At 43.0% G+C, this 20,642-nt stretch overlaps 2 protein-coding genes across 4 annotated transcripts in view; one reads left to right on the plus strand and one right to left on the minus strand.

Moving 5' to 3' along the window:
- The window catches only part of TTC9 (tetratricopeptide repeat domain 9), a 28,063-nt gene extending 7,838 nt beyond the window's left edge, over positions 1 to 20,225 (plus strand). The window contains exons 2-3 of the mRNA XM_050336917.1: positions 13,779 to 13,961; positions 19,071 to 20,225. Coding sequence (XP_050192874.1) covers positions 13,779 to 13,961; positions 19,071 to 19,150 — 263 coding nt within the window. The 3' untranslated portion in view covers positions 19,151 to 20,225. The remainder of the gene's footprint in view (positions 1 to 13,778; positions 13,962 to 19,070) is intronic.
- The window catches only part of MAP3K9 (mitogen-activated protein kinase kinase kinase 9), a 131,507-nt gene that overhangs the window by 25,022 nt on the left and 85,843 nt on the right, over positions 1 to 20,642 (minus strand). The window lies entirely within an intron of this gene.

Below are 20,642 nucleotides of genomic sequence, written 5' to 3' on the forward strand. Positions count from 1 at the left end.
GACTCTATTCTTTATATTTACACGTTTTGACATTCACCTTGATAAAATTACCAATTCTCCAATCAGGGTATGAATTTTAACACATGCTTGTCCTGTGTATCCATGATCACAACTTTGCCCACCAGATTAGCACGTACTTATCTGGAAAGCCTTAGCAAATGTAAGTCACCACCGCTGAACGGTTCTGCAACAACCTCCCAACAGGAGTTTTGGGGGCAAAAAAACCCTGATGCTGTTTGCACCTCTAGTAGTTGTGGATGTTTGCCAATAAAACCATAATTGCCTGACAAGTCCTGTGTCCCAAGCTCCTGACTGTCGTGACATCTCAGTCCTGTTCACTCACATGTAGCATCAAAAAGGCAGGAACTGCAACCCTTTACATGTCCCCAGGGGCAGAGAACAACCATCCTTACATTGCTGCATAAGCTTTTCAGGAAGCAAGATACTGATTGTTGCTTGCAAGACTACAGCACTTTTCCTTCTCCAACACATCCATGCTTGACAGGTCAAATCTCTGCCCTATTAAGCGAATACCTTTATAGCCACTGCTCAGTATTCCCTTTCTTTCTTTAGTAGGAGCACTGCCCACTGCATTTAGTTGCTGCCAGTTTAAGGGGCTGTCATATAGATTGTTCTGCATCGGTGGCAACAGCATCTTCTTTCATATCAGAGTGGCAGACAGCAAAACTCTGTTGATCCAGCAAATTATGTTTCTCAAATTTTGATTCCAAAGCTCCTTTGATGCCCTGATTACAACTGTCCTTTTCCACGCCTCTGACGTTGCTTTGGCCTGGCCACATCAGAGATATCTAAAGAGCTCATTTCCTACCCGATGAAACTCAAGTGAGGTACCTTGAGTATAAGGCACCTTATTCTTGCTGTAAGTCACCTTATTCCGTAAAGCAAGAGAGTTCAGGGCCCTCTTGGTAGAACCTAATCAGGCAATGGTGGAAATTCATTGCCCATCTGATGTGTCTGTGAGGCTTAGCCTAAAATGTAAAGACTGATTTCAGATCCGTCTGATTGGATGCTGCTTATCTTTGGCCTTTTCCAACTTGAAAACTTAACCCCAGACAGCAGAGCTGTTTACTGCAACTTGAAGAAGGAGGACAGGAGAATACGAAACAAGCAGTGGGGTATCCTTGCCCTGCATATTCCCCACTGTAGTGTATGGGAGAGGAAATTTACTCCCGGAAGCAAATTAAAAGCAGAGAAAGTGTCTGGGACTGGAAAATTTACGTCAGACTTTTAGTGCTTCCTTTGTCTATTCCTGGACCTGTGTGACTAACAAACATCTACCTCCGCTGTGCTGTGTTATCCCTGCAGTCACCACATAATCCAGAAATTCACCCTGAAATGAAATGCATCTTTATGATATAAAGAATGATCTTTCAATCATCTGCAGGGAAGAAGCTGTGAGAATACACATTCCTCTGCTCCAGTTTTGCTCCCAGAGAGGGAGAGGACAGAAAGATTGTGTTTCATCCACACTTTCAGAGAATAAATCCACACAATGGCCACAGCCTCTCCCAAACAGGAGCTGCCCACGGAGGCATCACCCCACCCAGTTGATCTTACAGAAGCAGAGATCAGAGAATGAGAGAAGGAGTCTGTTAGGATGCTCTGGAAAACCATAAGTCAGCCCTAGCTGTTGTTCTGCAAAGGCACTTTTTTTCTTGTCTAGTGATTCAAAAAGAATCAAATCAGGATCTCTGCACCATGCCTATAGCAATGATTCTCTCATTAAACACTGTGGTGCAAAGTTAAGCCTCGATTCCTTTAAGTCACCATATATTTTTAATACTAGGATAATTTAAATCCCAGATTGCTATCCTCTTAAATGCTTTTCAGTGATTAATTGCTTAAGACACAGTAGTGTGTTCATGTTGCAAGGAAACCAGAGCAGCATAAGATCCTCACCTATACTGGAAATACAAAGCAAATGGATTCATTGTCCTTTTTACATTCTCTAACAACTGTGATGGAACTCAAACTGAGGCAGCTTAGGAGCTTTGCTCGTGGGGTGGGGTGGTAAATTCAATTAATAGATTAATACAAAATAATTTTTAAACCCCAAGTCTGATTAACTTGGGAGTACAGTGCCAGAAGGTATCATGGAGTTAAAGAACCTAATAAGGTTAGAAAAGAAGGCTTAGGCATATAACTAATCAGAACACTCACTGCTCTATTAAATAGGATAAAAACTGTAAAGCAAATATTACATTTTCATGGTTGAGAAGCACTGCTAACTGGTTTGAGTTTTTGAATAAACTTCTCCGAGATTTTCATTTCCCTGTCCACAGCCATGTCACATAAGTGACTCATTCTGTGATCCAATAGCATATTCACATCCTTTTCCTCTTTGATTGGTTTCTCACAAATTCTAGCAAAAATTCTTAGTAGCCCCAAAGAGCACAGTCTTAAATTTTGTATCACCAAATTCCATCCCAAATGAATTTATTGCTGTGTACTAGGTCATGTAGTTCTTTTTATATCACATTTTCATCCTCATCCCTTTTGACAGTGTCTTTGAACTTGACAGTCAGTAGGTCACTCTGACTTTTACACAGGGGCATTAATAAAACACTAAACAAGCTCCATTCTGAAATTAATTTCTGAGGTATTCTACTGGTGATCTCTTTGCAGACCAATATGCTTGTCCACAGAACCCGTTTCAGTCCCTTCAGCCATCATATAATTCTTATACTGTATTTTCACCTTCCTTAGCTTAACCAAAAAGGTACAGTCAACACAGAGAATTCTACTGATTCAGTATAACAATTCTGGTGTTCATAGTGCCTGAAAACAGCCTCTCTATTTGGGGTGGAAGTTACCCCAAGTCAGACACACGCTCCTACCTCCTTCTTCCACTGCCAGCAATGCGTTGCACAGACGTGGTTCGTGAACACTTTGGGAGTGATCTGAGATCTTTACCTGAAGCACTTTGCCACAGCTTAGTAAGAGCAGGCATCTTACTAGAGTTCTGGCTTATGCTCCTTCACAGTTCAAAACCTGACTTTTTCAAGCAAATAATATATTGAATCATCCCTCTGGTCTTTAGTTTATTCATTTTCAGCCTGACTTCTAAAGGCAATGAGTCATGAGCATGTATGTTTTCTGCAGTCTGCCTGTCAGTACCCTCTCAATAATTTTCAAACCTGTTGGCCAACTAGATTTGATGTATCAATGATACTAAGTTTGTATGATATAAATGGAGGACAGGGAAGTGGTAAGGACACTAGAGGCCCAACTACATGAAAGGGTGATATTTAAACTCCCTTTACACGGTCTGTCAAAGCTCAGGCAAATGACAGCCTGGACAGCCAGGGTTAGTTCGCTGTTACTGACAAGCCACTCTTCTCTGTTTGTTTGTTTCATGCATTTTTAAGGAAAATAAGTTTGAGACTTTTGTTTTACACCTCTCCCTCTTCCATTATTTAGAAAACAGTTGACTTGACCATCCTTGCCTTTTTGATTCTGTCAGTTGTTCTCTCCATCCCTCCCACAGAGGCCATAAAGGTTTCTCTCTGTTTCAAAACATCATTAAAAGGAAAAGGCTTTGGGCTACACTGGACCTGGATAAAACATGTAAATGAGTAATTAATTTAATGAAGGAAATGCTCCTCCTCATTTGACATCTCGATGTTGCCAGATGATTCTTTTCAGCTAGGGAGCGTTCCAGGCAAAACTAAAAGCGTTTCAGTCCCTATCAATTATACATGGTACGAATATACAAGGAGGTGGCCCCAGGGCAAGCCTGCTCTACACCCCTTATCAGACTCTGCAATGGTCAGCTCTTTCATGTGTCCTGGGAGGTGAACTGTGAGCCACCACAGGGCACAGCACACAGATGTTATGCAGCCACGTCATCATGGCTTGTAGTACAGGCTAAAGAACTAGCTTTCATCCCAGATTGAGCATGCTGCAGTAAGCAAGCCTTGAGGCAATCATGGCACGCACAACTGTCTGTGACTTCATTTGAGAGTCTTCAAGCTGTTCCAGCTGCATTTCACAGTACTGTTGTCAGTTGTTTGAACCATTGTGAGCAAAGGATGCTTTTCTCTTCAGTAGAGAAGGCAGCTTGAAATCCACCACTTCTTCCAAAGTGCCTCCCTGTTTACAGAAATTCCCTCCTTGTCTCAGATGGGTTTTAAAATACCACCATTCTTCCATTAAGACCTTGATTTCACTGTTTAATATATTCCGGTAAGAATCATAGAATATTTGATGGCACTTGTTGGAGTTGGACTGCTGTTGAATGCCAGACATTTACTAGATGGTTGTCTGGTGTTGCTGATCACTGATAAAATTCTGTGTACTTTTCCCTTTTGAAAACAACTCAAGAGACAAGATTCCTTCAGTGGATAACAATAGCAACAGGAGGCCAAAGGAGGAAAAGATATGATGTAGAGAAGGTACCACAGTGAGGGAGTAAAGCAACATGAGGTGAGTAAAAGCAAACAGCAAGGAAGAGGCACTGGAAAAAATAGAAACTGGAACAGATCCGAAGGCTAAGCATATGCAATTGACTGGACTAGACTAGACTAGATGATTTTAAAAGGTAAAGACAGGTCAAAGATTACTAGATAAGTCAGAGAGGAGGAAACCTCCAGGGTGTTTAACCTGAGAAATCAACAATAGCAGCCTTGGCAAAAACAAACACAAGGAACTTCCATCTCATCTAATGTAGCTACAGTAGTAGCTAGTGTTTGTAGAATCAAAATTATCTACTAGTTAAAAGCTGACTGAAGCTCTTGTTCCACCAGTGCTTTGATAGGACTTTGCTCCTACCTCTGGGAAAAAAACAAAGGCATGCATGTTAGAAGATGCAATATGAAGATCATCTCCAAGTGAAGCTCTTTATTTTGGTAGAATAAAGATTTTCTGGTACACAGCTGGAGGCAGATTTTGGCTTTAGACAACAATTCTTGTTTGCATGACATCTAGGTTTCAACTACTGCTTTAATATCACCACAGCTAAGAATTTTCAGTAAGCCTCTGGTTTAATTTTGAAGGACCAGTAACTACAGAAAGTGGTAGCTCAAAATACTCTTTTGAAACAGAAGCTATGGGGATCAGATGAAAAGTTGGCTGAAATTCTTTGCTTCTCAAAGCTTTGTCCCTTTGAAGGAAAACTGCAGTATTATATCACTGGATTTGTGACAAAAAAGAAGCACAAATCACCACAAACTTACCTTAAAGTAGCTTAAGAAACATAATTTAGAAATAATGAACACTTTTAAATAACTGTGCTCTTCAAAACTAAAAAAGTCTGAAATATGGGAGTATAAACACATTGCAAAAGCCAGCAGTCATGCCAGCTCTTATTTAAATGCTCACCTGTTCACGTGTCCTGCTAGTATGTTGCTCTGACGTCCTCCAGCAGGACCTTCTGATAGGAATTAGCATTAAATGGTAGCTGGCAAGGACAACTCAGGATTTTTTATGCTCTGAGTGTTACAGGACAGTCAAGAATGGGACTGAAGAGCTGCCAAGAGCCTTCTATCCGTACCCATGTGTGGCACAAGTGTACAGATAAGACAATATCCCAGATAACTTTTGCTTAAGCTGTTCTTAAACACTTGGAAATGTAGGAATCTTAACAACTTTCCCAAGCAATCTCTTTCAGAGCTTCTCTCTCTTTACTGCTATAAAGTTTTCCCTATCTGAAATGTAAGCCCTCTTACTTCCTGAGTACAAGAAGAACAGATGGTATCCTGGTTATGCCCTTCTTTGCATTAGAGTTGGGGTTTTTTCTTTTTACATAGATGATCAGAGTTAGCCTCTCTTCCCTCACTGTCTCCTTGAGGGCTTATATTCTGTCCTCTCTGGACCATTTGTTTTTGTCAGGGTTCTCCTGTGGATTTTCAGCAGAATTGTTCTCCAACCAACTGTTCCCCTGCTGTACTTACACAGTGGGGGGCTTTCCTGCCTAACTGTAGGACTTTTAACTTTCCCCTGTGGAATTGCATCCTATTTTTATCAGGACAGCACCAGTTTGTGGGGATCCTTTGGAATTTTACCCGTATCTTCCACCAGACACCGGCTCCACACGTCTGGGTGTTATCCGCAAATTGACAAGACAGTCTGCAGTCTGTCATTTGGGTCTTTATTGACAATATCAAATACCATGGGGCCTAGGACAGATCAGTGCAGAACCCTACTTAATGTTGCCTTTCGTTTTGTTAACAAAGTTAAGTCTATTCATTGAGACTGTGCTCCTTCGACTTGCTTAAGAAAATGTCACTAAAATTTGTCATTTGGCTAGTGTAAAAGCCAAGATATCCACTGTTTCTCTTTTATCTTCAAGATTGATCACCCTATCACAGACTGAAGTTAAACTGATCTGTTCTGACAGCTCATATTAGCTGTCACTTATCTTCTTGTTATCAGCTCTTTGCATTCCAAGGGGAAGCAATAGGCAGAGCCCTAGTGTGGGCTGCCCACCACAGAAAGCCTGACACACAGGCTCAGCAGCTTCTTTGAGAACTACTGAACACCTTTTAATGTGTACCATGGTGGAAGCATCAGCATACTTCAGTCACTACCATTGCCTCTCTCTCTCACAGAGAAGCTAATTGGAATGGTGAACTCAGGGTCCTTCTTCTGGAAGAGGTATGAAGGACTCGGGAGCAGCAGAGGACTGAGAGAGACTGTGCTACCTATTGTAAGGAAAGCATGGCCAGGCTGGCGGGATGGGGAGGAACAGTTGGTATCTGTTTACAAATTGAGAGGCAGGATGAGAAGAACGGGAAGGTGGTTTGGAAGAGGTGGCTTACTTTGGGCTCTCCAAACATTTGTGGATCCACACTTCATTTAGCATTAAGCCCTCCCTATGGGGAGAAACAACCTGTCATATAGTTTGGATTTTAATTTTCCACACGTTTCCTCGCAAGCAGAAACATACGGGCATGTTTAGGCTTTTTTGGTACCTGGAGAGGAATAAATGAGAGCCACTGGCTGGAAAGTTGTACCATCATTGTGATATTCCCTTTTCATCCCATTAAGGTTGTCTGGGAACTAGGAGTCAGCTGATCAGATTATTGCCAGACATTATCAAGCTGTCTATAATTAGCTTTTTATTGGTGAGGAGCCAGAAAATCCTCTTTGTTTGCAAGCTTGGACTATAGAGAAAGAAGAAAAATATTTAATGGAAGAGATTGTTTGGAAACTGTAGATCCTAATTAGTGTCTCAGTCTAGTAGTGAAACTACATGCAGCATTTCTCTGAAAAAAAAAAAAAGATATTTTAAGCATCTTCTTTTGAGGAATGCTGGGTTGCATTCTTGAAAGGCACAGCACACGTGGAGCTCTGTGCAGCCATGGATGCTTTACTCTATTCCTTTGGCAAAGCTTCTTACAGTCAGCATGTAATATGGCTCCTTTTAGGCCAATCTATTGAAAATTTAATACAAAATAAAACATAGGTTAAAAATTGGGCTGTGCCTTCTACATGTAGCCTGTGCAGTTTGCAGACTCAGGATCAGTAACTTCAACTTTGGAGAAATTTCAATAAATATTTAAATAGCTAGTTCTTTTTATGCTGTGCATTAAAATTACAATAGTTTAAGTCCAAGGTGACTTTTAAAGATAACCCTTTACATTTTCAGCATCATCTTATGAGTCATGTTACCTGATTTATTTTAGCAGCTTTATTTAGAAGATTTATTTTAGAAGCTAATTATATTCAAATTACAAACACATGACTGACATTTTTAGTCTCATGTAGTAATGGTATTCCTTCTTCCAGTGTACACTGCAAGCTCCATGTGCTTTTTGTAAACACCATTTACACAGTCTGCAGCACACGAAGATTAATGATACATCCATTAGTAGCATTGTTAGAAGGTTGCTGTCTATTCCAAGACAAATATTTTTTCTTTTTTTTTCCCCTCCTGATTTGTTGTTTTTGTTGTTGTTATATTCCAATAATTTCTCTTCCCAAATGCTTAAACCAGAACTTATCTCTACCATCGTTTCTCTTTTCTGAGGAAGAGCATCACCATGAAGGATGCCAAGCCTTCTGAAGTACAGGACTTTCCTAGTCTGCCCTATTAATTTGAGTCTTAGATATGAGAAAAAAGCCTGTTCAATGATATATAAAGGTCTTAATGAAATATCTGAATAAAAACCTGAAGCCGTAATATCAAAGTATTAATCATGTTCCCAAAGTAGAACCAGAGGAAGAATATTCACCGTCTTCCTGCAATTTAAATATTTTAAGTGAGCTGATGGCTGCTATACTTAAGGTGAGAGCATATCTGAAAGCAAAGTATTTTACAGAGTTTAACTGTGGTTATTTTTAGGAATGACACTGTCAGTTTGTGAAATACAGGTTGAGTTTGTAGTGGTTGGAGTACCTAGCACTTGCTAAAGAGTAATAATCCACATAGGTTGTTAAACTTCAGCGATCGTGTCAAGAGTAAATACAGTAAAGAGGAAAGATCTACTTCAGGTTTAAGCAGTAATAGGTTTAGCTACTTCTCTCTGCATTGCAACCAAACAAATCAATACAGGCTGGTTTTTTCATTCTAAAGAGTGGGAAAAAACTAAGGTCATTTGGATTCAGACCCTTTTGCACCGGTATATGAGAGTGGTTCAGCCACGTGACTTGCCATTAGCTCTTGTATAGAACACCTGCTCCAGTCTCCAGGGAATATTTGCAAGGGCTGGCTTGCAGCACTGCAGGTTACTATCCCTTGGTGAGTATAGCCAGCAGAGAAAAAGGTGATTACAGCAGGAATGTGATTGGGGTTAAGTGATCTGCCAAAGAAGCTACTGCCATACACAGCTAGGGAGGCTGGTTTCCTCTGCACAGATTTCAGGGCTATAAATGCTTCTCTTGGTCTCCAGGCTGGCTGCACTGTGTCTCCTTAGCACCTTGTCCCAAAGTCTTAATTCCACTTCTCTGCCCAGACTTTGCCTCCTCAACACACCTCAGCTCCTAACTCCCTTTCACCATCCCCCTTTTCTGTGCCTCTGTCCCCACACTACTCTCAGCTGCAGTCTCTTCGCCTTGCATCTGCCTCCCTGTCTTTCTGTCATATGTGAAACTTGATTTCCACTTTCTGCTCTCCTTTATTCCTGTGACCGGTGAGCCAATAAGAGGATTTTTGTGCTCAAAGTTTCCAAATCCCCACTTTTTCTAGATCAAATTGTGACCTGGGTGGACTGAAATATTCAAAGGATTTGGGTACCAAATTCTAAAGCATATCTCTACAGTGTGCAGTACCATACTGGGTTTTATTTTCAGAAGGTTATCAGTTGGCCAGCTATAGATTACTGCAGGCATAACAGAAGGCACCTGCTTGACACAAATTTTATCTGCCAGATTTCCATTTGCAAAGCCAAATGGTGAGGAAACGAGATGCATCTAAAGAGACAATCACCAGAGATCTTTAACAAGGGAAAAATAAGATATGTTTCCCTAGCCTGTTTTTAAAAAATACCTGAACTGTCTTGGCTGACATTTTCCAAAAGCAGACATCAAAGGCAGATATCGCACATGGAATATTTTAGTCCATAAACTTAAAAAACAACAAAGTTACAAGTTACCCTATCCTATAGTGGAAGGCACAAGGCAATCTTAAAAATAGGCAGTGTGACCAGCTTACCTGAGTGATAGCAAACAGCAAACAAGACAGGAGTTTGGGAAACATTAACTTGCAACCCAGGATTCTCCTGTAAGGCAAAGGCATTTCCATCTCCCAGAACAACAGCAAATGGATTGCTGTTATGACTAACACAGTGTGCTGAGCCCAAGGAACATGCCACAGGGTAGGGATATGCTAATGCTGCTTGCACAGCAATTTGTCCCACTCACTTAAGTGTTCTGTAATATGGATGGGTCTCGAGCCTTGCCTATAATGGGGATTTAGCCACTGGTATAAAAAGTCTGGATGACTGTTCTGGCATGCAGATTTACCCTTCAGTGAAAATTGCCAGGTGAGCAAGGCTCTCTTGATATTGTTGTTGAAAAACTCTGTGTTAGAACCTGGACATGCTACTCCCAGACTTAGTTCTTAGCTCAGCCAAAATTAGAAGCCAAAAGTTCAGGCCAAACTGAGCTATTTGTGTAACCTGCAGAGGTATTCACACAGAAGAGGTTTCTGTGATAAGATGCTAAATGACAGCACTTTCAGTTGAACTTCATTTTGCAGGTTCAGAGAACAGCTGTAAAAGTGAGGAAAGATGAAAACTAAGGATATTTTTTTAGTAAGAGACTCTAGTTACCTCTTTATAGGGGCTAAGAAAGAGAAGATGGAGTGACTTGATCCTTGATCATAATCTCAGAGTACCAATGCAACAAGGAAACACAAGCCTTTCAGGGTAGCAAAGGTGTGGATAGTCAACTGCAGCTAAACAAAAAAATCAGAATAGAAATGTCAGTGATGTTTCTTAAACAATTTAAGTAATTAGCCTTTGAGAGAAAAGGGTGGTCATGGATCTTTTCTCATTGGCACCAGTCAAGGCTAGATAGCTTCCTGAAAGATATTCTAGAATTCAAAATTACTTCAGGGTGGAATAAAATAGAATCCAAACCCCTCAACTGCCAAGATTTTAGTTACAACTTCCCACCATTGCTAACCACAGCTGGTAGTAAAGGTTAAAGGTGTAGATGTATTTTGGCTCTGCAAGTGCTTTAATCTTTGTTTTGCCCAGCCTTGTGCTGAGCACAGATATAATACAAACTATCTCAGTTATCTACTGGTACCAGATCGGTACTGCACCTCCCAAATTGTTGCAGCTCATGGAGCTGGCTGGCATAGATTTGAATCCACAAATTAAAATGTACAAATCTAGGCTTAACGTTCCTCTTGTGAAGAAAAACAGCCAAATTTCCTGTTTCCTTGCTTAAACATCAGTTGGAATTGTGATGGACAGGGCCCCTCCTGTGGGACTAATATCATTAACCTTCTCCCTGTTCCCATGGCACATTTCACCCAGTAGTTTCAAGATGGCTATTTTATTTTATTTTACAGCAGATGGAGACTCTTCAGCACTATGTGACATACATGGTTTTAAAGTTAAGAGTTACTTATTGCTTAACCTGACACAATAAATTAGCTGCCAAACCAAGAAACATAACCAAATATGGTGCAGGAAGCAGGACAAGCAACATTTCTGAGCTGGGGAGATGTAGCCACCAGGTGCTGTATTACAATGACCGTGAGACTCACAGGGAACGGATGACTGTAGGCTTGCATCTGCAAGTAAAGGGCAGCCTTCTAATCACCAAAGAGCTACTAGAGCTGATGCTGAGCACAATCAAGCCCACAGAGTTTTGAGAAAGTAGAAGGAGGATCTGGATAAACCTCTAGATTTGGTCTTTCTCAGTGAGCTCTATTCCTCAGAGGGATTCACTGGGGGTTTATTATGAACACAGAAGGAGGGTGATAAAGTGTTTGATGTGGTAAACAAACATTCCCAGCCAGAGCTGCACATGTCTGTTTAGGAAAAAAATACATTTTCGAAACAATTCTCCCCTGACTGAATTAGGTAGGAAGTACAAGAATTCAATGTCTCTTCCATTTCTGAAAGCTGAATTACTAACAGCCTCAATATTTGCATTGGATCACAGTTGATTAAGATCATTTTAGTCCACCAAGAACTGAAAACACGCATGTCTAAATATTTATAAGGGAGATACTCCCTCCAGGTTCGTTTTCAACAGCCGCTTCCAATGCTGGGTCTCCAAATGGCCAACTCTTCCAGCAGAACTGTTTCCTGCACATCCATCTGCTCGCTCTGTTCAGATAAACACACGTCTCTCCTGCTAGCCATGTGGTACTGACTTCTCTTCACTGCATGCCTGGTTAGTGGGGATGCCCTGCAGAAGCTTTACTGTGAGTATGAGTCACAGAAAGAACCCAGCTGGATATCTGGAAACCCATTTTGGTTTGTGAATTAGCAGGACATGGGAGAGAGTTTCTTTTCTTTTAAACCAGTCCATGAAGCAAGTCCAATATGGAATTACTGAGTTAAAATATATCAGTACTGCTTGTATTATATATATTAGTTAATATATGAAACTGCCTGTCATTTTTCACAGAGGTATTTCTATGACTCTAACTGGAAATGGCAAGTAACAAATGAACAGAGAGACTGAAATCCGTCCCCTAGTTGCTCTGAAAGGCAGTTTCACAGAACGTGAAAGGCTGGCTCAGATTGGCAGTATGCAGAAAGCTACTGCCACTGCTGTACATGCTACTGGTCAGCAGATAAACAAAGCAATCCTGTTTCCAGGGTGGTAAAGCCAGTAGTAAATTTACACAGCCATCTTTTTAATAGCTTTGAAAAATAAAGGAAAACAAGGCACAGTCATTTCAAGCTCCATTAGAAACAGAGTAAGAAAAATCAATGTGTGACAAATAGGAAGGGACAAACTTTGGATAAGGAAATGCTGCTAAGCTTTTAAAAACATACATGTTTTTTTAACTGGCAATCAAATAGCAAGCAACCAGAATCTTTTGAAATACCTGTGCACATTAATGGCAGGAACTGTTAAAATATATTGACTTTCCATTATTAAAGCAAATGGGACAAAGCTCTGGTTACTAATGGCTGCGTCACTCAAACAAATGTACCAGCAGCAGGGCTAGTTCTGCAGTCCTTGTTCAGCACATCTGCACCATCAGTGCTCTGCTGGTAAAAGCCTGTTTATGATTGTTCCCAGTAAGCTCTTTAAGCTTTAAATGTGTAATTGGGTTAGGAATGTGTTCTGTCCACGTTAAGTGATCATAGTCTTGGACTAATTTATATTGGAAGGAATTTTTGGAGGTCATCTAGGCAACCTCCTGCCCATGAAATGTAAAGTGGGATAGAGAGAGGGTGTGGGGCTTACATTAGGGGTGCAGGGGAAGAGGATCAAGAACTGCATCATATTCTTGACCCAGCATCATATCCTCTCACCTGCAGTTACCATGGAAAAAATGAAATCTGGCTGTTAATTTGTGACACCTGAACTGTGATGACTTGGATTTCCAGGAGCAGTGAGTCTTCTTCTTGCCAGAGACACACTGAGTAACACCACCTGCCATGGGAAATTTCTCTCCATGCCCTGGCACTTGAAACTGCCAGTCTCTGAACCGATCCTTGTAGTGGCATTCTGCCTTCCTTCCCCAAATTGTGTCATTCCCAAAGTTGCCTTGGAATGCAGCTCTAGATGGGCTTATTTTTGGCGGCAACACATTCCAACAGGGCAGAGCCCCTTGTTTTCTATAGCAAAACTCCCCACAGGATCTCCTAGATAAAAGGCAATTACATGCTATTTTTAAAACTAACAGCCTTGGATTAAGCCATATACAAAATTTGATCTAATTTATCCCCCTTTTTCTTGTCACGTAACGATTAGACTGCCTTTCTGTATTTTTTGGAGCTGCAGCCATCAGTCTGAGAAGCAATGTCACTACAAATGATGCCAGCCACTGCCACGAGACTGTGTGGCATTCCAAAGCTGCAGAGGGGCATTTATGTTCTCCTCTCTGCCCCAGTGGTGTGTCCGTGAGTGCACTGTGTGTACGTGTGTCCCAAGAGTAAACACAATCCCTTTGCTTTGCAATGCCAAAAATAGAAGCATTGGTATTTAAATTGCGAACAATCGCAGGGTTTGGCAAACAATCCATATGACTGCACCCTTTCTGAATCACGGGGCTGAGTCATTTCCCTCACCTAAGCTGCTCTCTTCTCCTACAGATTGCAGGAGCAGGGACAAATAAGGCACTAATGTTCTCCTGTCTGTCTGTCTGTCTGTCTCCCTGTCATACCCGTCCCCTGCAGCCTGCCTGCTCCAGGCCGAGCTGGTGAATTACGAGAGGGTCAAGGAGTACTGCCTCAAAGTGCTTCAGAAGGAGGGCGAGAACTTCAAGGCGCTCTATCGATCGGGAGTGGCATTTTACCACCTGGGTGACTTCAACAAGGCCCTCTACTACCTGAAAGAGGCAAGATCCCGCCAGCCGACAGGTATGGGGAGGGGAGCAGGGATGTGGCTTTGCACCGAGTGCTTTTGTATTTCTTTTCATGAGACTTAGTCTGTCCCTCACTTGATTGCGTTGATTTCCACAGGGATGAGCATGACTCACTGTGTATCCTTTATTGTACTCCCCTTCCAGCATTCTCGGGTAGTGCAGCAAGGTTGCAGTGCCCAAAGATTAACCATTGCCAAGGCTGCAGCATGACCTGGAAGATGACAGCATTGCTGGAATGCCATCGGTATGGAGGGGATCCGTCCGTCCTCTCTTTCTCTACAGGGTTTATTTTTGAAGAAGAAAGCAGAATGGAGGAAGGGTGTACCCTGACCATTATATTTTCTGAATCTGAGAAAAAGCTTTTTCCCCTTAGCAATGCCAGGAGACTATTTGTAATCCTCAATAGCTGTGCCTTCCACCATCTCAGTAAAGATACTTTGATCAAGGAGACAGACATTTACCCACAAAGCATTCATTAGGATGCTTCAACTTTTGCCATGAAATCAGCCAATTGCCTGCTAAGTATCTGTCATCCATCTGTCAAAACCATACAGTTCATTTGGGGACAGCAATGAAACTGTATATCCAAACAACTTAGCCTTGCTAGAGCAATCATCGTTATTCTAACCTGCCCAGCCTCAGAAGGCAGGTGGCAGGCCATGAGGCAGAGGTGATGCTTTCATTTTTATATAGTAATAGGGAGATAAAACAGCACTATGGAAAATTAAAGGATCACAAGAAAGCAAAATGTGCAAAGAAAACCACACAGAGCAGCTCTTCAGCTGAACCTGAGAGGAAAGAGGGAGAACTGGGTGTGAAACAGGAGCGAGCCTGGGTCCTGGCAGAGCCCGGTGGAGCTGATATTCATTGAACTAGAGGAGGGAGGGGAGGCTGTCAGAGCCGGCTGTGCTCCATGTCCTACAGGCATTGGCCCTGCAGGGCTCCTGCAGTGGCTGTGCCCTGGAGGAGCATCAGGGAGGGTGTGCTTGGGAGTGTGCTGGGATCTCCTTCCTTTTCCACTTCCCATAAGGGTGCTTGGTCCCATCTGCTGCACTTGGCCATGGGCTCTGGGCAGTCTGACAGCACAGCTGTGCACCCCACACTCCCAGAGCAAATATGTTTAAAAGCTCAGTTTAGCCTATTTTAGTTTACAGTGTGCCCTTCTGCGTTCAGCCCGTGCCAGAACCAGGAAATGGAGAAGCATATGCAAGAGAAAAATAGTCAGTGGAAAATAAGTTATCCTAACCTTGAGGTTTTGACTAAGCTCAGATGTGAAAAATTACTTTTAGCTGAACCACTTTGCTTCCATTTTTTAAAATATATGTTTCTGTGCTCCTTTACCCACCCCCCCTCGTGATACTATTTATTTGGTATTCCTCATTGCTCCTTGAAATAAATACTAATTTATTCAACAGCAACAACTTCAAATACCATAGCTTGCTACAATGTCCCTAAAGGCCCTTTATGTATACAAAACCAGTTCTGGCCTTCAGCTCTGCATCAGAGGCTCTTTCCTGTTATTTGTAGGCCATTCAAGGCTGTTGTTTCACTGTTTTATTTATGATTATGGAAAACTTGGAGGGTATTCAGGGGGAAAGAATTGAGCATGTACAGTAAGAAAGGATGTGGCTGCTAAAACACAGCAGTAGGAATCAGGTAACATTATCAAGAATTATTATGTGACCAGCAGTAAGTCAGTGTCTCCACTTGTAGTGTCTCCATCTGCCAAGTGTGACTGCTTTCCTTTTTCTGAGGTTTCACTAGGCTCACTGGTAAAAGCGCTCGTTTATTATTACAGACATGTTCTGTGTGTTCTTTTTTTTTCTAATAAGGAATGTTTTTGGTAAAAATCACTGGCAGTTATTCTCTTTGGTGCAAGAGATTTTGAATGGTAAAGAGGAATTAGTTAGCAGAGGGTTTTACTGTTCTAAAAGGCTGTCAGTGCAGCAGATCCCTTATGGCTATTTACTATCTATCCAAGGCGAAGGAAGGTTGGGTTTGGCTTGAATTCTTGTTCTACCTCTAAACAAAAATCACAAAAGCAGATGGAACTAACACGAGATAATTGTATAACCCTCCTTACTCAGGGAGAGGGAAGCTGTTGCTAAGTCATGGAAAGCGTGGCTGGAGCCCTCCATGATCTTTGTGTGCAGAGGCTGCTGAAAGATGGGCAGCCAGACATGGCTGCAAGCCTTTCTCAGCCCTGTTGCACTGGGGTGGATTGTCAAAGCAGGTACTGAATGGGATTGGGACCAGACTATTAGCTGCTAATGGCCTGATAATATCAAACACAGGTCTCTGCTGGCCCTGTGCTGAGAGCCACCTTCAGACATCCCATGGGCTGCCTGTACAAGATGTTTCCTGTGCTGTGTGGGACAGGCTTGTGGTTGCACTGGGGTTCTGCTTTCCTGGACTCCTGCAAATCAGAAGTCCTGGGAACAAAACCCAGCCCATGGTGTCTGCACAGAAGATACGCAACTGGGCCTTGTAGCTACAGCAGAAACAGAAATTACCTTTAAAATGGCATTAGGCCACACTGCTGAGGGACACAGGCACAGTCCTAAGAGCCAGGAGACGTTCCCATTGCAGCTTTGTCAGTATGTCTTTGCATGGGTCCAACCCCTCAACTGAGTTGTCCTGTTATTTCCACATCAGCCGTAGGGGATCACTTCCTCACTGAGAGATGAGAGCCTTCTCATTAACATTTACACTTTGAAATACTTCCATGGGCAGAGCTAGTATGGTGCAATACTATTTGGTAGAAAAAACTTGACAAAGACTGGGCTCCGTTTCTATAAACAGAGTGCGCTGATCTCATTATTTCTTCTTGGTAAACTAGTGGCCCTCAAAAATGAAGCAAAACATGCCAAAACCTGCTGGAGAGATTTATAAGTAGCTCACAACAGGAGCATCTCCTGCCCTCTATCAGGCTATACCTTATTTTGCCCCTGGCTTTCCAGGCATGTGGAAGTCTCCCAGGTGAGTGAAGCTGTGCCATCAGCAGTCACTACCTTATCTGAAAGCTAAAGGAGGCTGGCAGCCTTTCCCAATTATGCACTGATCCCACTTCTGGCCCCTCAGCTAGATGCCAAGTCCCTGTGCGCCCAGGCAGGTGGGATTTCCTGCCATGCCCACGCAGTTACACCTTTCCTTTTCACCTGCACCGGGCAGGCATTTAGAGCGTGGACCTTGGTGGCAGGGATGTGTACCCAGAGTGCAGCCCTGAGAGCCTAGGAGGGCACGGAGCAGAGAGGTTGCAGTGAGGTGTGGGCAGCACAGCAGGACCCTGGCCAGGCTGCGTGCCCTGACTTTACACCACTGGGAGTGAGTCAGCCACCTGCCACCTGCACCCATTTTATTTCAAGTCTAAAATTCAGGACTACCCCCTCAACTGAATTTGTTCATTCCAGGAGGCTACACAACTAAAATCAATTTGGTTTTTAAAAAAGATGCTTTAAAATTTGCTGGGCTGGTAAGAAATGCTAATGCATGAACAGCCCAGGATGCTGGTGCACCTTGTTTGACACAAGCAACAGCAGAACTTCTTATCTCATTATGAATGCCCCAAATGGGGCAAGTAGCTTAGTCATCGAATCCCAGCCTCTGGAGTACCTAGGATGATGCAGTTGAACCTAAAGAAGACTCAAGGATACCCATCTCACCAGAGACAGCTTGAGAAGTCACAACAGCACCACAGTGCCACAGCCCACTGATGCCCCATGGCATGTTTGTGGATAGCTCTGTATGAAAAGAAACCAATCCATCTCCCACTCTTTCAGCACTAGCAGAGGGCTCAACAGAGATGTCACTTTCTCATATCTGAAGGAAGCTTTGCAACCACAACTGCTTTGGTGCTGGTGCTGGACATGTTCACAGTAATTTGTTCATTGCTTTGAAAGCTCAAGCACTTCTCTTTTCTCTAGCTGGTGTGGAGCATATCATTGTTTGGATGAGGAGGAGACAAGATTTCCCTCTGATTGGACTGCAGTGCAGTTCAGATTGGTTTCTGAGGATCTAATACATGGACCAAGCTGGTCCTGTTTGTATGTCTGAGCAAGGCTCTGAGCAAAGAACCATTTTTCAACCAATACTGAAGTGAAAGTGGCTGTGTTTTTGTTTGCTTGCTTCTGGTCCCACATGGCTTTTGCACTATGTGGGTGCTGCATGTGTGGGAGGTCACCCTCATGATAGAAATAAACATGATTTGATAAGGGATTGACCATGATTGCAGAATCATTGGCTCTGTCTGGAGGCACAAACCCCATTTAGATCAACCTGTGATTCAGGATGAACAGGTTCCTTTATAGCTGAGGCCAGGAGGTAAAACAAAACTCACATGTTCTGTGTGGTGTGTTGATGCTCTGAAATGCTGGAAGGAAAAAGAGGGCTCAGCTTATCACCTGCACAGTGCTGGGATCTCATAGTTCTCTGCAGGGATGAGTCAGTGTTTCTCTGCCCCTAGGAACTTTCATTAGACAGGACACACACAAGACAGTATGCAGCATACAGCATATGACAAAAATGCAGATAGCGTTGTGGTGTCAGATTGTGTCATGTCATTTTTATATTTCCAAATAGAAAAATTAAGGAAAGCAAGGATACCAAGAGAACATGAAGCATGCTCTTCCCAATTCTACTCATCATGGAATAATGTGAAAGGAGTGAAATAGACTGTAAATGGAATAGGAGAGTGAAAAGGCAGAGCATGAATGTACACAGAATGCCTTTAGGGGCTTGCTTGCAGGCACTGCAGGAAGGGAAGCCAATAGAGGTGCTGTTCCCCAAGTACAGGGAAGGACTACCTGGATAATTTCAACTGTGCAAGTTCGATTGTGCTGACCAAGACTAATCAGAGAGAAGGTAAAAAGTAGTGAGGCAAGACTGTGACCAACAGGAATGATGAGCACAACTCAGAGCAGGTTCTCCAAAACCAAAGCTTTAGGGTTTGGTTCAGAGCCCCTTTCAGCTGATACTGTTCCAGCACACAGCGCTGGAGCTGTGCTGCTCCCCAGGTGATGTACCAAGGATGAAGATGCATCCTGTCTGTCTGCCACAGGGAGTTGTGTAACCACTGTACCTGTATGTGTGCATTCTTTCCCTGCAGATACCAATGTCATACGATACATCCAGCTGACAGAGATGAAGCTCAGCAGATGTTCCCAGAGAGAGAAGGAAGCTTTGTGAAAATGAAGCCGCTTCAGTTGAAGTGCCCAAGGGGGAACATTTCCTTCCTAGAAGCTCATTTGGTGGATTTTCCTGTTTGCTCTGCCTCATCCTCATCTCCTCATCCATCCACTCTCCCTTGCTCTTCATTGAATACCAGTTTTGAAAAAAAAGAGACTTAGACGCTGGATATGGCTGCTTGCCAACCATGGTAATACCCCTTCCCCGTGGCAAAAGAGCACAACAACTACAGCCAGCCTTGTTCCCAGACAGTGTCACACACCTGGAGTAGGCAATGCTGGGGGACCTGTTCCGGTCTGGAACTGACTGCCTATTACCTATTAGGGAAGCAACCCCAAGAGCAACGACTTCCTGACCAGGCAGGTTGGAGACAAAGAGTTTCTGATCTGAGTGAGCACTGGAGCTTGGAAGAGCTAAGAAACCAAGAGGGCCGCTGGTCATTTCACAGGGGACAGTAAATGCCTTTTTACCATCAGTTCCCTCTGCCTGCTTCTCCAGTGTGTGTTATTGGTCTCCAGTGAGAGCTCACATGCTCCCAGTCTAATGTCAGTGAAAACTGTTTCTAAACATCCTCTTAATGAAAGCACAGAGCACCCTATGAACCCCCTGCAGAGCTGTCCCGGTGCTGGAGGAGAAGGCTGTGGGCTACCACAGAGCGCTGAACGGACTGTGAAAGCATGGTGTACAGTGTGAGGGAAAAACTGTGAAATAATTCATTAAAGGCAAATAAAAATTATTCATAGGCAACAAGTCCAGGCATTGCTTTTCAAAGGGGCCTGTTGGGTTCCCCATGTCCAGACAGACAACATTGCCTAGTGTTGGGGCAGCATGGGGTGGGGAAGAAGGGATGTCTCCATTCTTACCTTGGCTCTGCCAATGCCTTGATGTGTGATCCTGGGCAAGTCACTTAGCCTCTTGGTGCCTCGGTTTCCCTATCTGTACACTAGGGATAAATAATACTTCCCTACCTCGCAGGGGTGTTGTGAGGATGTATTAGTTAATGTTTGTAAGTAACAGTACAGTGATGTACAGTGCTAAGTATTATCAGTACATTGGATTGAGGTCTTGATTCTGCCACCTTGTGTTGGTGCTTCCTGTGTCCTGTTTTTTTCTCTTGTAGGAGAACACGGTGCCGACAAACAGGGAAGGACCAACAGCTTTGGAGCCTATTTCAGCAACCCATAGGGCCTGTTTAGACCTCCTCCAGCAGTTTGATTGTTTCCAAGAGCTCAGGCTCCTTGGCTCAAAGGTCCTTTTCTGAAACTGCCAGTAATGGGATCAGTAAGTGCCACAAATACACTTGCAGTGTGACTTGCCGCAGCAGTGGCCCAGAGAGACCTGTTTTTACAGTTGCAGGATGTACATGAGTGGTTTCATCCCATGGCGGTCACTGTCGAGTGAGTATACCCAGAGTTACTTCACTCAGCCCTCAGCTGAAACATGGAAACTGAAACAGGGAGCTGAACAGAGTTCAGCCAAGTGCTGTGTGCTT

Source organism: Myiozetetes cayanensis, unplaced genomic scaffold (assembly GCF_022539395.1).
Source record: "Myiozetetes cayanensis isolate MyiCay16 unplaced genomic scaffold, myiCay2020 scf6-25, whole genome shotgun sequence".
Lineage (NCBI taxonomy): Eukaryota > Metazoa > Chordata > Aves > Passeriformes > Tyrannidae > Myiozetetes > Myiozetetes cayanensis.